Raw genomic sequence first — 19,467 nt, 5'->3', positions numbered from 1 at the left:
GACATTTTGCAGCAAACGTACAGTAGATACACTAGAAGTACTTTTCATGACCCTCCCTACAGTTCACTCAAATGAAATAACATCTTTGTACGAGTCATTTAGTCTTGACTCATAGTTGTCACAGTGGGAAAATAACTAACATCTGACAAATTTCTATATTTACACTATATTTACGCCTGGAAATTATCGTGCCAAACAGACAGAGGAGAGTCTGCTGGAGGCTCTGTGAGGATCCTTCACTCACTCTGAACAGCGCTTCTCTAAAGTCCGTTTTCTTTTATTAACACGGTCCTGATCATGTTACTCTGAGCAGTACAATGAAAGATGCATTTTTTCATGGTTACCAACCAATCTGCATCATCTTATTCTCATTCAGGATGATTCATGGGATTCAGTTTGAGTCTCTTCTATCTTGCTTTGGTTCCATTAAAAAAATTTGAGCATGAAAATGGGGAAATTTGAGGAATATCAGCAGAAAACCTGGAGCTCTGCTCGTTTTCCGCCTCTCCATCTCTCCTGTTCCATCCACACAGGGCTTGTTTAATGTTATGGAGCTGCCATCTTGCTGAGAGCCGAGTCTGGCGGAGAGGTGATAGCATGGTCGGCCTACGGGAAGCCACTGAGCTCCATTCATCTGTCTCTCCCTTTTATCATCCAGCTCTATCTGTTCCCGGCTGCCAAACTATTTATTATTACATTTATTCTCTGTCTGAGGCGCTCGTCTCGCCTCCTCTTCAATGGTGCAATTTAGATTTAGAAGCTCTCTACAGGAAATCAGAGGGGTAGTCAGAAGTTAGGAGAAAGTTGCATTATGCAGGGATATAAATAACACTGATATTGATTATTAAGTCCCTGATTATATTAGTTACATTAGGTGGACATCAATTAGATTCCCTGGATGAAACATAATTATTTACTGACGATGTGGCTGCAGATCCAGCATCACTGCTCATATTATAGAAGTAACAATAATATCTAATTGGCCTAACCTTTCTAACTAAATCAGTTTCTCTCTCTAGACTCTCCAAGGTTAAATTAAGTCCTATCTCCCACAAACACTAATCAATCCCATCTGACATGGGATTAGAATCTAATAAGTTACAGTAAATAAGCAGCAAACTGACTGACAGCAGAGAGACGGAGCTTTGGGGGCTTCATCCATCAGCTCATCACTCTTTTCATTAGTGCGTGTTTATAACAGAACGCCGTCAGGCCGTCTGCACTCCTGTGTTGCTCTGATCAATACTGTATTGGCTGAAATATAATGTGGCGAGGAAATGAGAGTTGGTGGGTGGCAGTAACATGGAAACTGGAGCCAAACCTTCTTAATAAAGATATGTGCCGGTGATGTAGAGGAAGGAATAAAAACTATGTAAACCACCTATAAAAGGCGTACCACCTCAGTTAAAGTGCTTTTCCGAGGAGTTTGTTGTTGTGGAGCTCACTGAAGCAAAGCTAACTTCACTTAATATGATTTTACAATATTGATCCATTTGCTTTTATGCTGATGTGAAGCGCCTTGAATTGCCATTGTGTATGAAAAGTGCTACATGAATTTAATTTCCTGGACGTGACCATAAGTTATTAGTTATGAGTGAGAAAGTTACAGAAAATTCTGTTAAGATCCAACTGTGTTGTAAAGTTTTGTGCTGACAGCAGGAAGACAAACGGTAACTCAGGCGTCGGCTAATGGGGAGTCAAACGAGAATGAAAAGCGAGTGAGATGGAGACAGAGAGACAGCACAGACAGAGGCAGTCTGTGTTTACTTCACCTACATTCCCATCATGCCTTGCCTGTCTTCATTTAACCAATACTCGGTGGTGCATCGCAGCATCAGAGCAATTTCCACCAGCAGAGTTGCATTACACAGCCGATGATCTGGATAGAAATGCTAGTTTATATCTCTGTTGTCGTCTTCTTATTACTGAAATCCACTCAATTTAGCCTCTGTGATGGGAACAGGAGACCTCGCTGGGGCTAGAAAACCTATAGACAATCAATGAGCCAGGGTTGGTTTTCAGATATAATAACAGAGGGGTATTCCCTGAATTCTTCCACAGAGGTCACCTGATACTGGAGCTGTAGGGCTTTCACTGGCTCTGCAGAAGCGGGGGGCTGATCCAAACGGATGGACTGTTTCCAGCATCGTGTTACACACTGTGTAACTTGGAATAACTGTCTTGGCAGTGCCCCCATGAGACACTCTGCACGCCCAAATTTCAGCAGTGGGATAAAGTGAAGGGTGAAGACAAATGTTGTGCCTGTTCCAATCCTGCATCTCTTGCTACATCAGTTGAGCCACATTGTAGAAATATTTCTAGGAAGATTTTTACCCCAAAGTATTATGAGAAATAAAGTTTACACAGAGCAAACCACCCCCATCTCACCCGTAACCTTCACCCAAGCTGAAGAAATCCCTCAGTACGTCTGTGAAACCGTGCTTGATTATGGACTCACACTGCACAACATCACGTCCACAAATTATTTTAAAACGCATATCGACTGTGGAAATATGTCCTCGAGACAATATTTAATGGGTTCAGCCGGTTCCTTCTGTCATGGCTGAAAGAATGACGCATGTTTAGGGGTTTTCCCTACATTAAATACGTGCATCTTGGATCCAACAGGATTCTTTACGGTTTCTTTGTGCTTTTACTTTTGTACCTAGACTTCTACTGTTTTACATAAAAAATAAAGCAGCATTTCGTTTGTGTCTTTTGACATTGATATGATGTGACTCGTGATTTCTCACTGTTAATCTAGAGCTGCTCATTCCAATCGTTATTTATGTTCAACTACTGGAGAAGGGTTTGCTTTGTTTTTTTTATCCCACTTTTTGTGGACTCACCTCAAAGAGCTCATCTGCTGTACTGTAGTGGATTGAGGTCGGTGACGCATCCACTGGCTGATCGTTGCACCACTGTAGCTCGCTGAGACAGTTGACGCTGTCGAAGTCACTGGTGTCCAGCTGGGAGAGGTCGATGTCCGGGAAGTCGGCGTCCAAACGGTCCGAACACACCTCCTCCTCCCCATACTGTAGATGGAAAAAGAGAGGGAGAAAGAGGAAAAGGTCGCATTAATCAAACATCAAGACTAAAGCAAAATTCCCAAGATGATTTGTTCTTTTGAGATGCAACAGAACAGCATGCGGTACTTTGTAAAACGTGACCCCTGAGAACGGGGGTGCTGCTCACAGCTGGAAAGATCCTGGGGTGAGATGCAAACAAGTCTGCATGCGTCACTTGTGTCTGCTGTTTAGTTCTTTTATGCGAGCATAGGGAAATGATGTTTTCTGTGTAACCACTGCTCTTTGAAACACGAGCCACTATGAGACTACAGAGCAGATACAGTCTGAAGTCCATCACTTAGTGCAGCAATGCCATTGTTAGAATTAGGGGTTTGGCTCCCATTGGGCCCCCTTTCTAAAATCCAGTATGTATGCAATTCAAGTACTGTGATGCGCTTTGTATAAAAGCCTCCATCATCTGGCATATACTGTCTATTATTACACTGTTCACTGTGTGAGTCACAAGGGGCTCTCATCAACAGCCCCTCATCTTTCAACAGCTACTCATTATAGATAATGAGACTTCCATGTTAGAGGAGGTTCAACACTAAAACCAATAGAGGCTTCTGCCCCGCTACGATGCAAGATTAGGCAGAAAATGTGTCACATACACCAGCAGTCATTGTGGAAGTGTCTTCATGCATTTATCCTGCACATCTCCCTGTGGCTCACAACAAGGTGCAGCCGTGACCCCAGAGGTCTTCAGGTGATTAGTTCCCCTCCGTTAGCTGAGGGTGCATTAATTAGAGAAATGAGCTGTTCAGTGTAGTCGGTTTAATCTGAGGACTCTTCGGTCACACTGGCACATGCATTATCTAGCTTTGTTTTCTGTGTTTATACAGCCAAGAAAGTCTGACTGGACTGAACAGTGTCAGAAAATGAAAGTGAGGGTAAGAGAAATCCAATTAAGATCATTTCAGGACAGGTTTTTAGTAACACACTGCTGTGACATATTTTCATTTATTTACAGAGGAATAATTTAAATTACAGACATCACGTGATTGTTTCAGGGACACAGGGACACAGGTAAACCCTAAAGTCCTTTAACTTCCTTGCAGAACTCCTGTGAAGAACCCCTTGAACCAATTATCATCACTTGAAAGCTGCCAACCTGCCGGAACGTCCCATCGATAGAACCAAATAAAACCTTTCCAAACAGCCTTAAAGAATCCCTGAAGCCTTTAATGAAATGCTTTGACAAACCCCACATTCTGGGTGCGTGTCGTTCTCCTGAACTCCTCAGCACCTCTTAAAAGCTCTTGGACCTTGTCAAGACTTCCCAAAGAATGGCTGTAAACCTAAAGCAGTATGAATCCTCCTGAAGAACATTTTGAACTCCTTTATTACTATTAAAATGTCACATATATTGAACCTCCTATAAATCTCATACAGCCCCAAACTCCTCAGCTGTCTTAAGAATCTGCACGATCCCCCTCACTGTACCACTAATGCTGTGAGAAGCAGCTGCCACATAGTCTGCAGTCACAACACATGGTCTGAGAGTCAGACAGAAACACTGAGCCACGTCACTGAGAACAGAAGAAAAAAAAAGAAGAAGAAGAGCAGGAAGAGTGCGTACGTGACTCAGTGTGAAGGGAAACAATTGTGGTCTCTTGGGTGAGGTTTACGCGGGAGGAAAAATTTGGGGAAGGAGGAAAAAGAATGAGGAAGTACTGAGGAATCCAAGTATTGTATGGTTGGTGTGTGTTCTTGTGTGTGCACATGAGAAAACTGAGAGCTCAATGCTCTATTGTAAGCATGATCAGTCTGTTTGTGTTTCATTCACTTAAGTGCCCTCGCACACACACACACACACACACACACACACACACACACACACACACACACTTCCTTTCTGTTTTAACTGGGTGAGCAGACAGAGTCGACCAGTTAAACCGCCTAACTGAATCAAACGGACGCTTTCGTTTGCTATCAGGTTTCCTCAGTGGTAATCTCATCTCAAACTGCTTCACGACGCTGCATGTTTTGCATCTTAAAACTCTGACTGAGCGTCTTCTCTGCCGTGCTGTTGATTTATTGTCTCAGAGTCCTGCTCTGTCCTCTTCCCGCCTTCTCCATCATGACTAATCATCAGGAAACATTTATACAAAAGCATTTACATTTCCAAACCGCGAATCAACAAAACACTTTACACATTCATGATTCATTTATGAAACATAAATTATAATTCATTATCTCCACTTCCACACCGCAGTGTAAGGTCATTAATCCGCCCCCCCCCCCCCCCCCTGCAGTTACTGCAGTCTTATTTTCTAATTTCAGTGTTGGTCAGGCCGTGAATGATCCGTATACTGCACAGTGTCCACTTTATTAGGTACACCTGTACAATCTAATGCACTCAACACAGCAGCTTTACTGCTTCAAGGTTTTAATTCCTCAGTTTGTGTTGAAACTCTTAGAAAAGTGTTAATTCTACTAAATGTTTATAACTGAGATGATGCTGGAGTCGTACTGCATCAAATTAAGAGGCAAGGTGCATTACAAGGTGTTTCTAGTGTGTTGACCCCCTAGTGGCCAAAACATTAAACACACCTTGTAATATAATGTACTCCAGTAGGTCTACAGTCACAACAACATGGTCTGAGAGTCAGACAGAAACACTGAGCCATGTCTCTGAGAGAACAAAAAAAGAAGTGCGTACGTGACTCAGTGAGAAGGAAACGACTGCGGTCTCTTGTTGAGGTTTACGCGCAACAAGAAATTTGGGTAAGACGATAAAAGAATGAGGAAATGGCACCAAAAGAAATCTAGCTGTTCTTCTGTGTGTCCCCAAAAGGGCAAAACATTAGAAACCCATTGTATTAAAATGCACAGATCACTGTGGCCTCAGTAATAAACGGACAGTCGTGTTTTCACCTTCCTGAAAGTTTCAACCAAATCTCAGAAATTCGAACTTTGCAAAAGTAGAATTCACGGCAGAGCTGCTGAATCGGTCGCGTTAGATTGCACAGGTGAACCTAATAAAGTGTGTTTTAAGTTCATAGTTAATGATTAGTTCAGTAACTCCATCAGCTCCTCACACTGTGGCACACACACAAAAACGTCCAGACCCCACTTATCGTTAGTTTTTTTATTTCATGTAATTGTTGCAGCTCATAATGTTTTGATCTCTAACCTCATACGACCTCCCACACGTGTTCCCGCTCTGCCTCACAGCGAGTGTGTGTATGTTTATTTGGGTCAAGGCATGGGTAGCAGGAGCCGATAGCGTTTGTGCTTTCAGAAATGACAGAGCAGAATTACACAGGAGAGCAGAGCAGAGATGATCAAAGAGCCAATCAGCGGAGTGGAGTGAAGAGGAGAGGACAGAGGAAGTGAGGGGAGGATGAGACGGGACCGAGGACTAGAGGACGGCGAGGTGGATGCAGGAAGGAAGAGGGACGGGATGGGAAAGATCGAGTGCCCGAGGGGGAGAAAAGAGATGTGGGTCAGAAGGGAGAGAATGATGAAGTGAGGAGCTGCAGGGGGGGGGGGGGGGGGGTAGTCGTGACTTCATAGAGAAACAGAAGAAGGGAGGAGGATGTCCTCTATACGGTCCTCCCATAGCACCCCCCCCCTCCACAGCTGAAGCAGGTGTGTGTTTCCACCTGTGTGTGAGTCGGTTCGCCTGCAGCTCACATCCCCCTCCACTCGCCTCATTATTCCTTCCCCGTCTCTCCGTTCCTCTCCCTTCCCCCCTGTTGGTTTCTGTCCTTGACCCCTCTCCTCTTTCCTTCATCCTGCACCGTTTCTTCACGTTAAATCTTTCGTTTACCTTCTATTTTGTCCTCTTGACCCACTTTGTCCTCCATCTCTGCTCTTTTCATTTCATCTTTCTTCTCCTCCACCATCCTCTCCTACAACACGGCCTCTCCTCAGTTTCTTCTGCTGTTGTCTCCTTCTTCTCCTCTTTCTTCGCCTTCATCACCTCTCCTCTCATTAACACCTTTCCTTCTCCCTTTCTTCTCTTATTTGTCTTTCATCTTTTTAACTTTCTCTCTTATCATCATTGCTTCTCCTGCTTCCTCTTCTTTCTTTTCTATCACTCTTGATTCAATTATTTGCTCCTCTTTCATTCTTTGCTTTCACTTTCCCACCCTCCTTTTCTTCCCTTCTCCATCTCAGGTCAGACACCTTGCAGAGCAGCTCTTCCCTCGTCGATGTCCGAGTGTGTGTGTGAATGAACAAATGAAACGCTTCAGTACTGATGAGGTAGAGAAGCATTATATAAGTGCAGAACATTTACCATTCTGCTCTTCTTTCTTCCTATCTTCTCATCCCATCTCATGTTCTCTCTCCTCACCTTCTCTTCTTCCTCTCTCTCCACCAACCTGATTGATTTCTTTGTTTCCACTCAGCCTCTCTCTCTTTCTCTCTCCTGTCATCCCTCCATCTCTACTTCCTTCTCTCCATTACAGCCATTAATCAATACAAATATCCTTGGGCACAACTGACATTCTCCACAACATGTAAACAACAGCTGCAACAAAACGGCGCGTGCACGCACACACACACACACACACACACACACACACACACACACACACACACACACACACACACACACACACACACACACAGCTGATGTCAGCAGCATCGCATCAACCAACCACCTCCTTTATTTGAATCTCTGCTGGCGTGTCATTCACCTGTGGCCCATATCACGTGTTAATACACAAATGTGACCAAGCACAACAACACACATGCATCTTGCATTTGAACGTCCTATCTGCAGCAGCAGAAGGCGTCAGGCAGCACATCCCCGGTGCTGAGCTGACTCTGAATAATGATGAAGCTCCAGACAGAAGCACCACATGACTCACAGACGCCGTGAGGAGGAAGCAACTCCTTCCACTTATTTCCCACAGTTCATCTTTGAGCATCATGTTGTTCCATCTGCAACCTGATGAGAAAGTTGTTTTCAATGCAGCAGTTCATCTCCTCCTTCAGAGGAACAGTGTCCTCCTGGACCGGGTCAAACATAGTTCATAACACAATTAGCCCCATGAAGGCAGTGAAACAGCCCACAGGTAAGACCAGCGCGTCTCTACCCACATTTGCATGTTTGATACTATATAAAGCCTCAGTGCATGGAGTTAAAAAGAAGCTCGCTCTGACTCCCCCACTGAGGTGGCCTTAAGCAACGCAGAGTTTAAAATACTCAAATCAGAGGTATGAATATAAATCACGCTTTGCTGAAAAACACCACCGTGCTCAGTCATCTTTTCCTGCTAAAAATAAATACGTTATGTTTGCTAAAAGGAAAATAAAGAGGGCAAAATGTGGCTGATTCTTCCCTGTTCTAATTAACTACAATGGCAGTGGTATAACACAATAGCATCTCAGGAATGAACACATCACTCACTGTGTGTCTGTCTAAATCTATTATGGCTTAAATGGAGCATTAGAATGGGCAGATAAAGCAAATGGCCATGAAATTAATGCAGAATACAAACATATTTGAAGTTATTGAAAGGGCATCCTTTCTGCTGAGGGTTCATTTGGAGTTTAGAGGGTTTTACAAAAAGGAGAATATGACTAGAAATCATCAACTACCGTCAAAGAACAACGCTGAAGAAAAGCCGGTGATCTGAGGAAATCAATGTGGCACAGAGGGGATTTCTAAACGCGGAGTATCAAACTGTATAAATACAATATGTGCTAATTTCTACCCAAAACGAAGGTTAAAGTTCTAAAACCCGGAAAAACTACAAACCCTGCTTGTTTGATTCTTGTAAAGAGCATCATAGGTTAACAACAGTTGACTTGAGGGAATGAATTGTAAAAGAAATGTTAGTGTGGCGACTTCCATTTGTGGTTAATCTCTGCCTCAGTAACAACAGTGAAAACCTACTGGTCCATTCAGTCATAAAAAGCCTGCTGGGACAATCACGCATTAAACGTGTGCTATTTATAGCAAACCTGCACGTGGGAGAGCTATCTGGGCTAAAACAGGCAAGTGGATATGGAAAGGGCAACGAGACTCTGCGGTGGCGCTTTAGCATGTGGAGGTGCTGGACTGCATCCTTCTTTTCTATCTTTAAACATGCAAACACCTCCTCACACGGCACATTCTTTCAGGGGTTATCTCTCGTTTGACTCCTCACCACGCCGATGTGATAAAGCCGCATGTCTTTCAATCAGTTTTCCATGAATAGCATGTTGGGATTTTAGTAACACGATGGTTTAGAAGGTGAAATTATATCACAGGTTGGATTAAGCCTCCTTGGAATTAAAGCTAAAAATATGAAGCCAAGCAACCTTGATACAGAAACACTGTGAACATACAGATTACACGCAAGCTACTGTGGTGGGCTTGGTTCAGACTAGTCACCCATCCAGTTTTTCTAGATTTCAGGGTCCCTTCTTTCCTTTTCATGCACGATGTAAGACTCTGTGTGTGAGCTGTCCGTGCTGCTACATGCTTCTGATAATAATGTGATGACTTTATTGATCCACAGAGAGAAATTAAAGCTCTAGCTGCTGCTTTCCTGGCAGCACTACAGCAGGCCTTTTGTAATGTTATGTAAGGTCAGTCACAAGCCTAGTCATGTGCTGGTGAGTCCCCATCAGAGTTCTGGCCTCTCCAAACTTCCCTCTAGGCACAAACACACACACAGATCACACACGGACAAATACAGCACCACCACCATACAAGGTCAAGCTCTCTCAACTCAGCACAGGGGCACAGCAGAAAAACATAATCGCCTTGAAAATAAAAGATAATTTCTCAGGTTCGCTGCATCCACCGTGTTACATAAATGATTTGCTTTGAGCCTCACAGGCTCCAGTAACACCAGTGAATCTGAAGCGCTACAACACTCGACGAAGAGGTTTTACTGAAGCCAAAGATGCTGCACAAGTCCCACTTATTTAGAGCTGAATTGCTGAAGCTAACTCCATTCTCAAGAGGAAAGAAATCAAATTGTGCTCGTTCTATCATCCATCAGAAGTCTAAGAAATGGTTTTGCAAAGTTAAACCTCAGTCCTGACCTTTAAGAACATGATGGAGGTTCATGGTACGGCTACAATCACGTGCAGGTGCACTTTCAGGGCATGATGAGCATGTTCTTCTTCTTATTCCTGTAATGTATATGTTGTACGTCATTGCTGACAGATTTTAGTGCAATTGTGCAAGAACCAATATTTTCTCCAAATTTTTGAACTTCAAGCTCCAAAGTGAAGCTTTAAACCTTTGAGAAACGCCGTAATGCAGGAAATGGGGAGGGGGTACGTGTGAAGGTTAAGTGACAGACTGGAGCCCATATAGCTGAATAATGGTGATGAGAGGAGCCGGATGGAGAGTTGTAATCACTTTACAGATTTGCACATTGAGGTGACATGGAAGATATAAGGCTGGAATGGGGACTCCTTTAAGTGTCCCACTGCCTTAACCCCCACTTTCTTGTAGGTCACTTTGACAGAAGTGCTTTATAAATGACATCTCAGACGTCCTTGCAGTGCCGCTCAAAGCTATCAGCTCACGACCCCCATAAATGAGGAAACCCTCCGTGTCCACATCCAGCCTCCTCTTTACATCGAGCACTAATGAATGCACAGGCAGCTGTCCTGGAAACTGTGAGATGAAATTCTCAGATGAAACAGGCATCCTTGGCCTATTGCACTAAAATAGCAGCTCATTAACTTATCCCACTAAGATTCAGAAATCTCCGTACTGGTGTGATGCCAACTACCTTGTTCTGAATGTGAGGGAGACAGGGGAGATGGTGGGGGGCACCATGCAAATGATTATCCATAATGTGTCTATTGCACTGTGCATTGTGTGAGTTTACTGAGGTGCTGTATTGTGGACAGGAACAAATAATCCTATCTTAGCTTATCTTATCAGTGAGTTAAGACGATTGACTGTGAATTCATATTTCATTTCCTCGTTACAAGTGATTAACACCTACACACACGTTTTGTTCTTTTCCATTTTGTCTGAGTCGCTGGTGCGAAGCACTGAACACTGTGGAGTTCCCACACTGCATTTCTCAAAGAGCTCTTGTGAGTTAGTCAGCCTGGGGGATCTGTTCTCTAGTTTTCTGGAAGCAGTTTTGTCTTTACAGCCAGCATGACTTTGTTTTCTTCGTGTTTTTATTTTAAAACACACTTTAAAATCATTACTTGCTGTTCACAGACTGATTTTAACAGCAAACCGTTAATAGACGCCAGGTTTTTAAACATAAAATGGAATGAGTGTAATGGAAGGAGGACCCTTGGGAAATTTAGTTCAGCATAATAAAAGACTTCAACAACAACCTAAAGGTTCTATACATCATCTTATGACCCTGTAGATTTCTGTCATATCCTTCAGAGGGAACCTAACAGACAACCAGTTCTTCAGTCACCTGAGAGTCAGTGAGTAATTTGTTGACAGCTAATGAGAAAGGAAAGCTGCACAATTTAAACTTCCAATCTCATTTTTCTCCTCCACAACCAGCACAGAAGGGATGTGCTTAATTACTGCGTACAAAAAGTACGCCCCCTCCATCCGCAGCCCCCATCCATGTTTAATAAGGGCTGCAAAAAGCCAATTATGTTGTGTTTGATTATTGAGTTTCAACGTCAGACAATGAAAACTCACGAGGGTGCAGACTGAACCTAAATTAGGATGCAGATCAATGAGAATCGTTATTTCATGCTGTTTAATCTTTATTTATCCAGAGAAGCTTCACTGAGCATCAAATGCTTTTCCAGCAGCGACCGGCTTTACATTCACAGTGAACATGCCTTCACAGTCCAAACAGCTCGTTACGTTCCTCTGGTCTGAATTTCAGCAAACATTATCCAATTATGCAGGAACTCATTTCTCTAAGTCCTCACACTACACCTTGGGACCATAAGCAATCATGGTCAACAACCACAAACCATAAAGCTAATTATGGTTGGTGTAGCAGATTGAATCTTTCAGACCAACCACAGCACTGATACATGTTCATGTCCATGTGATAATAACAAATATCCCACATTCCATTAATTATTAGTTGTGCACATTCTCAGAAATAACAGCAGTGAACTGTATCCAGCTCTGTACTTGGCTGTGACTCAGAAAACGATGCTGACATTAATTATTATTCATGCATCAGTGATAATCTCATTGTTAAACAGTAAAAAGTGCCTTTTCTTTATTCTACATACTCACTTTTACTTGAATGTGTTTTTACAGTGGCATTAGTGCTTTTACTTAAGCGAAGGATCCAAATCCATCATTTCATTACTGTAACACAGTAAGCTCCCCCAGTTTCACCATGTTTGGTCATGTTTACATTAGACCAAACTTAATAAGGATTTTCAGGTGTTTGCCAGATGTTTGGATGATTCAGCCGACCGATCTGCAAAATGCATTTACTTTTTAAGGTAGGTAGACACAAAGTATGCATCAGAGTGTCTATGTATGCACTTTGTTAAAAAGCAACTAAAGAAAAGAACCAGCGATCGTGAAGAAAAATGACAAAGAGAAAATCGAGTCTTCCAAATTTTGATTCTCCTAAGTGAAACATATTTCTGACAAACCAGGCGGCCGCTCAAATCCTCAGAGACTCGCAGAAGACAGAGAGGAGAAGAAAGACAGCGTTTGTCACTCTGCTCCCTCTGGAGTTTCTTTTTTCTCGGTGAGAATAAAAGAACAAGAGAAGAAAAAAGTAAATGGAAAGAAAGGCGACATTACCCACAATGCAAATGCACCTGATTCTTTGATAAGTTCACTGGTTCATTCGTTCACAGCATCAGCGTGTTCTTTGTGTGTGTGTGTGTGTGTGTGTGTCTATATTTAGCACCGATCCCAGTCTCATGACCAGTTCTTCCACAGGCTGCTGGTGACTTGAGGAGCCTCTGCCAGACACAGATGATCCTTCACAAACACGTGCACAAACATGCACACACACTTAAGGTTGATGGTGCAAGTGAATGGGGATTATTGTGAAATCAATCAAGTGTAATCAGCTCTCGAGAAACTGTTTGTGTGTGTGTGTGTGTGTGTGTGTGTGTGTGTGTGTCCTGTGTGTGGACTTGGCTACCACATGAAAGATAAAGTGATTTATGTGAACGTGTGCCCGTTTCACACACGCTAGCGTAAATGAATGGACGAACGGCTAAATTGGCAGCGAGTGTTTCTTATTACGAACCTCAGTAGTGAGACAGAGCTGTGTTACGTTAGCTGAATCTTTAAAGGAACATTCTGTCTAATTTTCTTTAGGTTCATTTGGTTAATTCCCTTTAACTCTGTGAACCAGCAACCGCTCAGTCCGAATGGCCGTTCCCACCAGAGCTTCTCTGCTGTGTTTGTCATTATGTCTTCCTGTTTGTATTTGTCTATATCTTTAGGTTCACTCATGCCAAGGTAATATAACCAACTGCAGGGTAATACTGGACACCTGGTTCACTTCTGGGCCCTTGACCAACACACTAAAAACCTGTAAATATTTAATGAGAATAATCAAACTGTATTGGAGCCTTAAGATGTTTTATACTGAGCTCTGCTTCTACTCTGTACTGACTTAAAAGTGGCACTTATCACTATTTTTTACCAATCATGAGCAGCAGATCTCATTGGACGGTCGGCACAGAAACATGGATTAATGAAGAAACGACAAAAACTATACAGCAAGATAATCTGCGATACAGCATGTAACTTCTCCATAAACCACTAATTAAGACTGTTACATTCCTCCTTATGTACTGATTTAACCAACAAGACATTCATTGGAAGTGTGGAAAATTCTTTTTTGAGCTTGTTACTTTGCCTCTAGGTTTAGTGTTTTAATATTTCTACTCAGGAAGCTTCCTGAAATGTTGCATTGCTCCTTTAAGGCCATGTTCTACGGTCCAGGGACAAAAACATTTTGAAAAAAAGCTTTTTGTCACTATTGGGAAACATCACACACAGTTTTATCTCAGTGCTTGTGCACTGAAATGTCACCATTAAAGAAGGTCAAAGTTGATATTGATTTAACTCCGACCACAGCGGGGAGGAAGCAGAAATACCTACGCAGCACTCAGCCCTGGACTGTACGGCGCTGCTGGAGTTTGTGCATCTTCACTCTAGATGTAGGAAGAAAACAGTGACACGTGTTTGCACTAAGCGTCCTGCAGCTGATTATGTGTAGAGGTCCTTAGTGTTCCTTCATGTACCTCTATAATTGCCATAATAGTTAATCTAGGTGCTGCATTACTAATCTAAATCTGTGCGGATTTTAACAGCTCTTTATACGTGTAAAGGATTAGATTTAATCCAATTTACCATTGGTGACAAAATAATCCAATATTTAGGAGCATTTCTGTCCAAAGTTACTCTTACGTCATCGTTTCTCATTTGTAAGTATCACTGTAATGGCACTCTGACCTCCGACCTTTGTCCTCATTTCTTTTCTCTCAGCAGCTTGTAGTTAATGTCAGTGCAGTAGTCAGAGAGCAGCACAGCCAAAGATATTCAAGTGTAAAATGTAGGAAGGTACTCAACCCCAATCTCTCCCATATTGGCTCAGTGACAAAACACACATTCATACATCAGTCTTTTCTTTGCTCTTTTCGCAATCTAGCACAAAGACACACATGCGATCATCAAAGACTTCCATCTTCTCTTTTTGCACACACAGTCTCTGTCTCTCTTTCACTTCCTTCATGTGTCTGTTTCTCTTTTGCACAAACACAGTCACCAAATGATTTTTGGCCTTCAGTCAATACAACAAGTGTTATTGAGTGCTGCTGATGCCGCTTCCAGTCTTGACTCAAAAACACTCATGAATTTAATCAAATGCTCATTTTCCGACTCTTGTTTCTGTTGTGCAGCCTGCTGCCGCGTTTAAAAGGTGAAACGCCCGCGCTTGTACAACAACAGGGTTGGGTAATAAGAAGATTTAGGATCTTGGGAAGTTCCGATGTAAAATCCACTGAGAAGTGGTCTTTTCTTATCAGTTTCAATATGATTTTTTATTTTGTTTGGTTTTTGACTTGTGATTTGCCTAAAGTGACTTCAGATTTATCCATCTCTCACACTCTTCAATCTTTACCTCAAACTAAATTTGAAGCAGCAGACATCAAATTAATGAAACACCTTCAGATTTTATGTGAAGCGCTAACATTTCCTTCTTTTATTTTTCACCTTGGACACACAAAAACCTCCCACAAGAAGCGAGGGCACAGCAATAATGTCCTCGTTATTTTCATAATGACACCCATTAATATTATTAATGATTCCCAAAAATAAATCACACAAATTACAGTCTGCTAATAGTTTGCACCTTTGATGATGCATTGAAAATTAGCAAGTTGCATTCACAGCAAAGAAGAGAACATTAAAAACGGATCATCCCTTTTGGTGGTTATTTTGAGTTGAGGTTTTTCAGGTGACAGGCAGCAGGGAATCCAGTCCGTCTATGGCGCTTCCTTCCTGCCAGGAGATCCGTTACACTGATTTCACCTCCAGCCAACCTCTGTCATTCTGCAACCTAATCTGGTTTTATCCCTCCCTCCTCTGCCAACTCTCCATCCCTCAGCTAGGAGCAGTACAGGCACAGAGGCTAAATCTGGAAGCAGCAGCCCAGGTGAAACCTCGCCTGTCCCCTGCGTGTAAGAGGCTAATGACGAACGGATGGAAAAACGCACATTCAGCCAAACGCACATTACTTGATTGAGCAGGTTGATTTAACTAGCGAGTATCTCTGTATGACTAAACTGATCCACAACACGTATGTCTAGCTTGTCTGCGTGTAGATCCATCTCCACATCGATCCATATGTTAGCTATATAATGTTGCAGTAGCTGGACTTCCTGTCTACTGAGCACGGCCTGGCCACACCTACGTGTTTACACCATCCTCACCCCATTGCTAAGCACCCTGCTTAATTGTTGTCAGATTATCAGTCAAGGCTAAAGTGAACTGTTCCACTGGCTGATGGATAAAGTCAGAGCCAATCGAGAACAGCACAGTGAGGGAGGAGGGCGGGAGATGCACAGATGGACGGGACAGACACTAAAATACAAAAGACATCTAAACATAACTTATATGCACGATTTCCTTTGGTTATCTGCATCATTGCAGCGTGTAGTGGCGTTATTTAAAACAGTGTGGTGTGCAACACTGTCAGGACAGCAAAGGAACTGGGTTCAATCTTTAAATACATTAAACCTTCTATTCATTTGCTTGTTACTACAACTACAAACAACTGAAAAGATTTGAGTACTTGTATCCTGATGGATCAAACCTCAGCTCACAGTAGCATCCAAGTCAAAACATGAACATCCACGAGCACGAAGGAAAATCACAAGTGACAGTTTGGCGAAGGATGATGACGGAAGGATGAAGACGAGACAGAACGGTGAGCTAAAAGGAGGCGAGAGCCGCCGTCTTGACTCTTCAGGTAGTGGGCCTGCATAGTAATGGGATCGGAAGTGGGAAAGCCGATTCAGAGCTTAGAAAGAAGAGTGGTGGTGGCAGCTGAGACGGCGTGGAGACGCTCTGAGTTTAAGAGGACTGAACCGGTTTCACTTTCAGTTGAGCTGTGGCATTAGGGCTGGTGTAAAAACTGAAAAGTTGAACAGGGAGAATATACAGATAGAAAATCACAATTGACCCCTTTTTATCTAGAGACTATTGCATCAACATCTATCCTACATCACACACATCCTGTGTGTCCTCCTTTTTGTCATCAATCCCCCAATATGTTGCCTTGCAATTTCTTAAAGCACTGATAACCACTTTCCAAATTCCCTGTGAGGGACCTTTGTTGATTAAATTGCCACTGAACAGGCTTTAACCCACAGTGTCTACGCCGGTCCAGTCTCAGGTGTCCGGCCGTCACACTATCTAATTCCATAGCACTCGGCCTTTAGCTGCACCCAAACTCCTGCACCCGATCCATCAATCCATTAGGGTTCTCTGTGTGGACATCCTCCTCCCTATTTATAATGTATGATACCTCAGACGTGCTTTAATCCTACATACAGTGCAGCTCTGCTTTATGTTAGTACTGGTAAAACGTCATTGAGTGTGTATGATATAAAACCTGATTCCTTCTCTTGTGTTGTGTTTCTGACAGCATGCTCGCGTACAGAACATACTCTGTTCCATCTCTCTCCTATTCATTGTTCCATCCTGCTTTTCATTTATTCAGTCATTTCGTTTCTATTCCTTCCGTTCACCTGCTGCTTCCTCTCAGTTCTTCACGTCGCCCATTTACCTAATTTTTCAGTTTTCCATTCCACAATCTCCTTGTCTCAAACTGTAAACCTTCCTCTACTTCCCTTCCTTTCTTCCATCTCTCTCCAGTTCCAGCAGTAAAGGTCGCCATGTGACCTCACATGTTCACATCTATCATTTGTGCTAATGTTGCATTAATGCAAGTGACTCCTTCACATAAACAACACGCATTTGTTCCTGCAGACAAGGCATGAAAGGTCAAAGCTCTCTAATCACTCTCACTGAGAACCTCATTAGGAATCAGAAAATAGGAATTCCCACCAACCCAAGCGACATCTCCCTTCTGATTTTCCCCATCCTGCTGTTTTTCCAACATAAGGAGCGAACAGCAGGAGCTGTTCCTCACTCAAGACTTGACTAGTGTGATGATTTTCTGATGGAAATCACCAAATATCACTGGTGATATAAATTGGCTAGCTGTAATTTTTAAGTGAGAGCACTCCCATAATTCATATTTTAAAACCTGCTCCTCATCTCCATCTACCTGCCAATCCATCCTTCCATCTTCTCAGCCAAGCTATGGTTGTAAAGCTCTTAACAGGATTGGAGAAAATCAGAGTGAACTTATCATTAGCTTTGGTCAAAGGTCAGCAGCACTATAGTGCCTATCTCACCGTGTGTGTGTGTGTGTGTGTGTGTGTGTGTGTGTGTGTGTGGTTTAAGATGTCTGCACTAATTGTGCCGTACGGTAAAGATCCCAGTGTAGGTTGTGCATGCTCATTATCTTCGTGTGAATTTTCACAGGGTACTGACTGTGTTTGTTGGTACGTACACACACACACAGGCAACTTTCCTTGAACCTGATTACAACCTGGTCGATCACATCACACCACATTCATTTTGACTCCAAATCCATCACTTCACCTGACCTTAATTCAGCAGCGACAGGTCGGCCAGTCAGATTACTTCAGCATCATTTAAACTCCTCTGATGGGCAGTTTTGACCCTGATCTCAGGCAGTCACATTTAATTAGCAAGCCATCCAGTGTTTGTTAGCCGTAATTTGTTCACATTTATGAAATTTAATCATTAGCGTTTTCTCAGTTCGACAGTAATTTGATCAGCAGGAAAGAAAAACAACAGATTAAATATATTTTCCAGTCCAATTAAAATTTCATTCTATAAACATTTGGTCTGTCCTCTGGGCCTAATGTGGTCTTGTGTGGCTTCTTGTCTCTTATCTGCACTGCTGCGCTGACCCTGGGCCGGCCCACTGTCTACTGCTGTTGTGTCGTCCTTCCTGCTTCCTGACAGCGCCGTCTGCAAAATAAAAGGACGATGCAGCAACAACACAAATGCTTTGTGCTTATTCTGATGAAAGGACAGCTGAGCCTCCGTGTAACGTCAGAGAAACAGAGGTGGGGAGGAGGGGGAAGCCGATGTAGAGCAAGGACGCTTTAGGAAAATAGGATCCTGCGGACTTGTAATACAATATCACTGAGTGAACGGTGGCAGTGAGCCTTAATCAATTATCAAATTCGATAACGTCTGAATGCTACGACTTGAATTTACGCAAATCCCCTGTGGGGAACTTTTTCTGGTGGACAAGTAAACATGACAGGTGTGTTCACGTGGACTGCTTTAACATCAGTCTCCTCTACAACTCCACATCCAGACGCCCCTGCTGAAATCTGACACGGAAATATCAGAAAGGGAGAGGAGCTGAAACGTTGGCCTCCACAGACCTGCTGTCTCTTCTCTTTTGTGCAACAGGACTAAAGTGATGCTCCACTTTTTTGGGAACAAACTAAAATATGCCAGTAGCCCAGAATAACTAAGTCTTGACAAAAAAAAAGTTGTCATACTTTTTAAACATACTCTTTCATCAAACATGATCCTGATCGAAATAAGAAATTGATCAAATAAAGAAAAATATCCTGGACTACATTTAATATTTGAAAGCTTCTTTTAAATAGAACATAATAGTTTGGTATGAAAAGAAGAAGTTGGTGGTGCTGGTTTAATAATCTGTGTTTATATAGTGATAAAAGACAATAAATCCTGGTCATAGAATAAAGAAGAAGTGAGTTAATACATGCATACATAGTGATATGCTACAAAAACCAATAACAAGAAGAACAGTGAAGGAAAAGTGGGAACAGAGGCCAAGTTGATCAAATGTTCCACTCAGCAGGCTATAAAATCAGAGGACAAATAACGACTGAAGGGGAATTCTAAAAAGAGAAGCTTCTTATGTCT

At 42.6% G+C, this 19,467-nt stretch overlaps 1 protein-coding gene across 1 annotated transcript in view; it reads right to left on the bottom strand.

Moving 5' to 3' along the window:
* ppargc1b (peroxisome proliferator-activated receptor gamma, coactivator 1 beta) overlaps positions 1–19,467 on the bottom strand; it is a 73,485-nt gene that overhangs the window by 20,945 nt on the left and 33,073 nt on the right. The window contains exon 2 of the mRNA XM_026357741.1: positions 2,850–3,035. Within this exon, the coding sequence (XP_026213526.1) occupies positions 2,850–3,035 (186 nt within the window). The remainder of the gene's footprint in view (positions 1–2,849; positions 3,036–19,467) is intronic.

The sequence above is a fragment of the Anabas testudineus genome, chromosome 10 (genome assembly GCF_900324465.2).
Source record: "Anabas testudineus chromosome 10, fAnaTes1.2, whole genome shotgun sequence".
Classification (NCBI taxonomy): Eukaryota; Metazoa; Chordata; class Actinopteri; order Anabantiformes; family Anabantidae; genus Anabas; species Anabas testudineus.
This window is presented reverse-complemented; position numbering and strand designations above follow the sequence as displayed.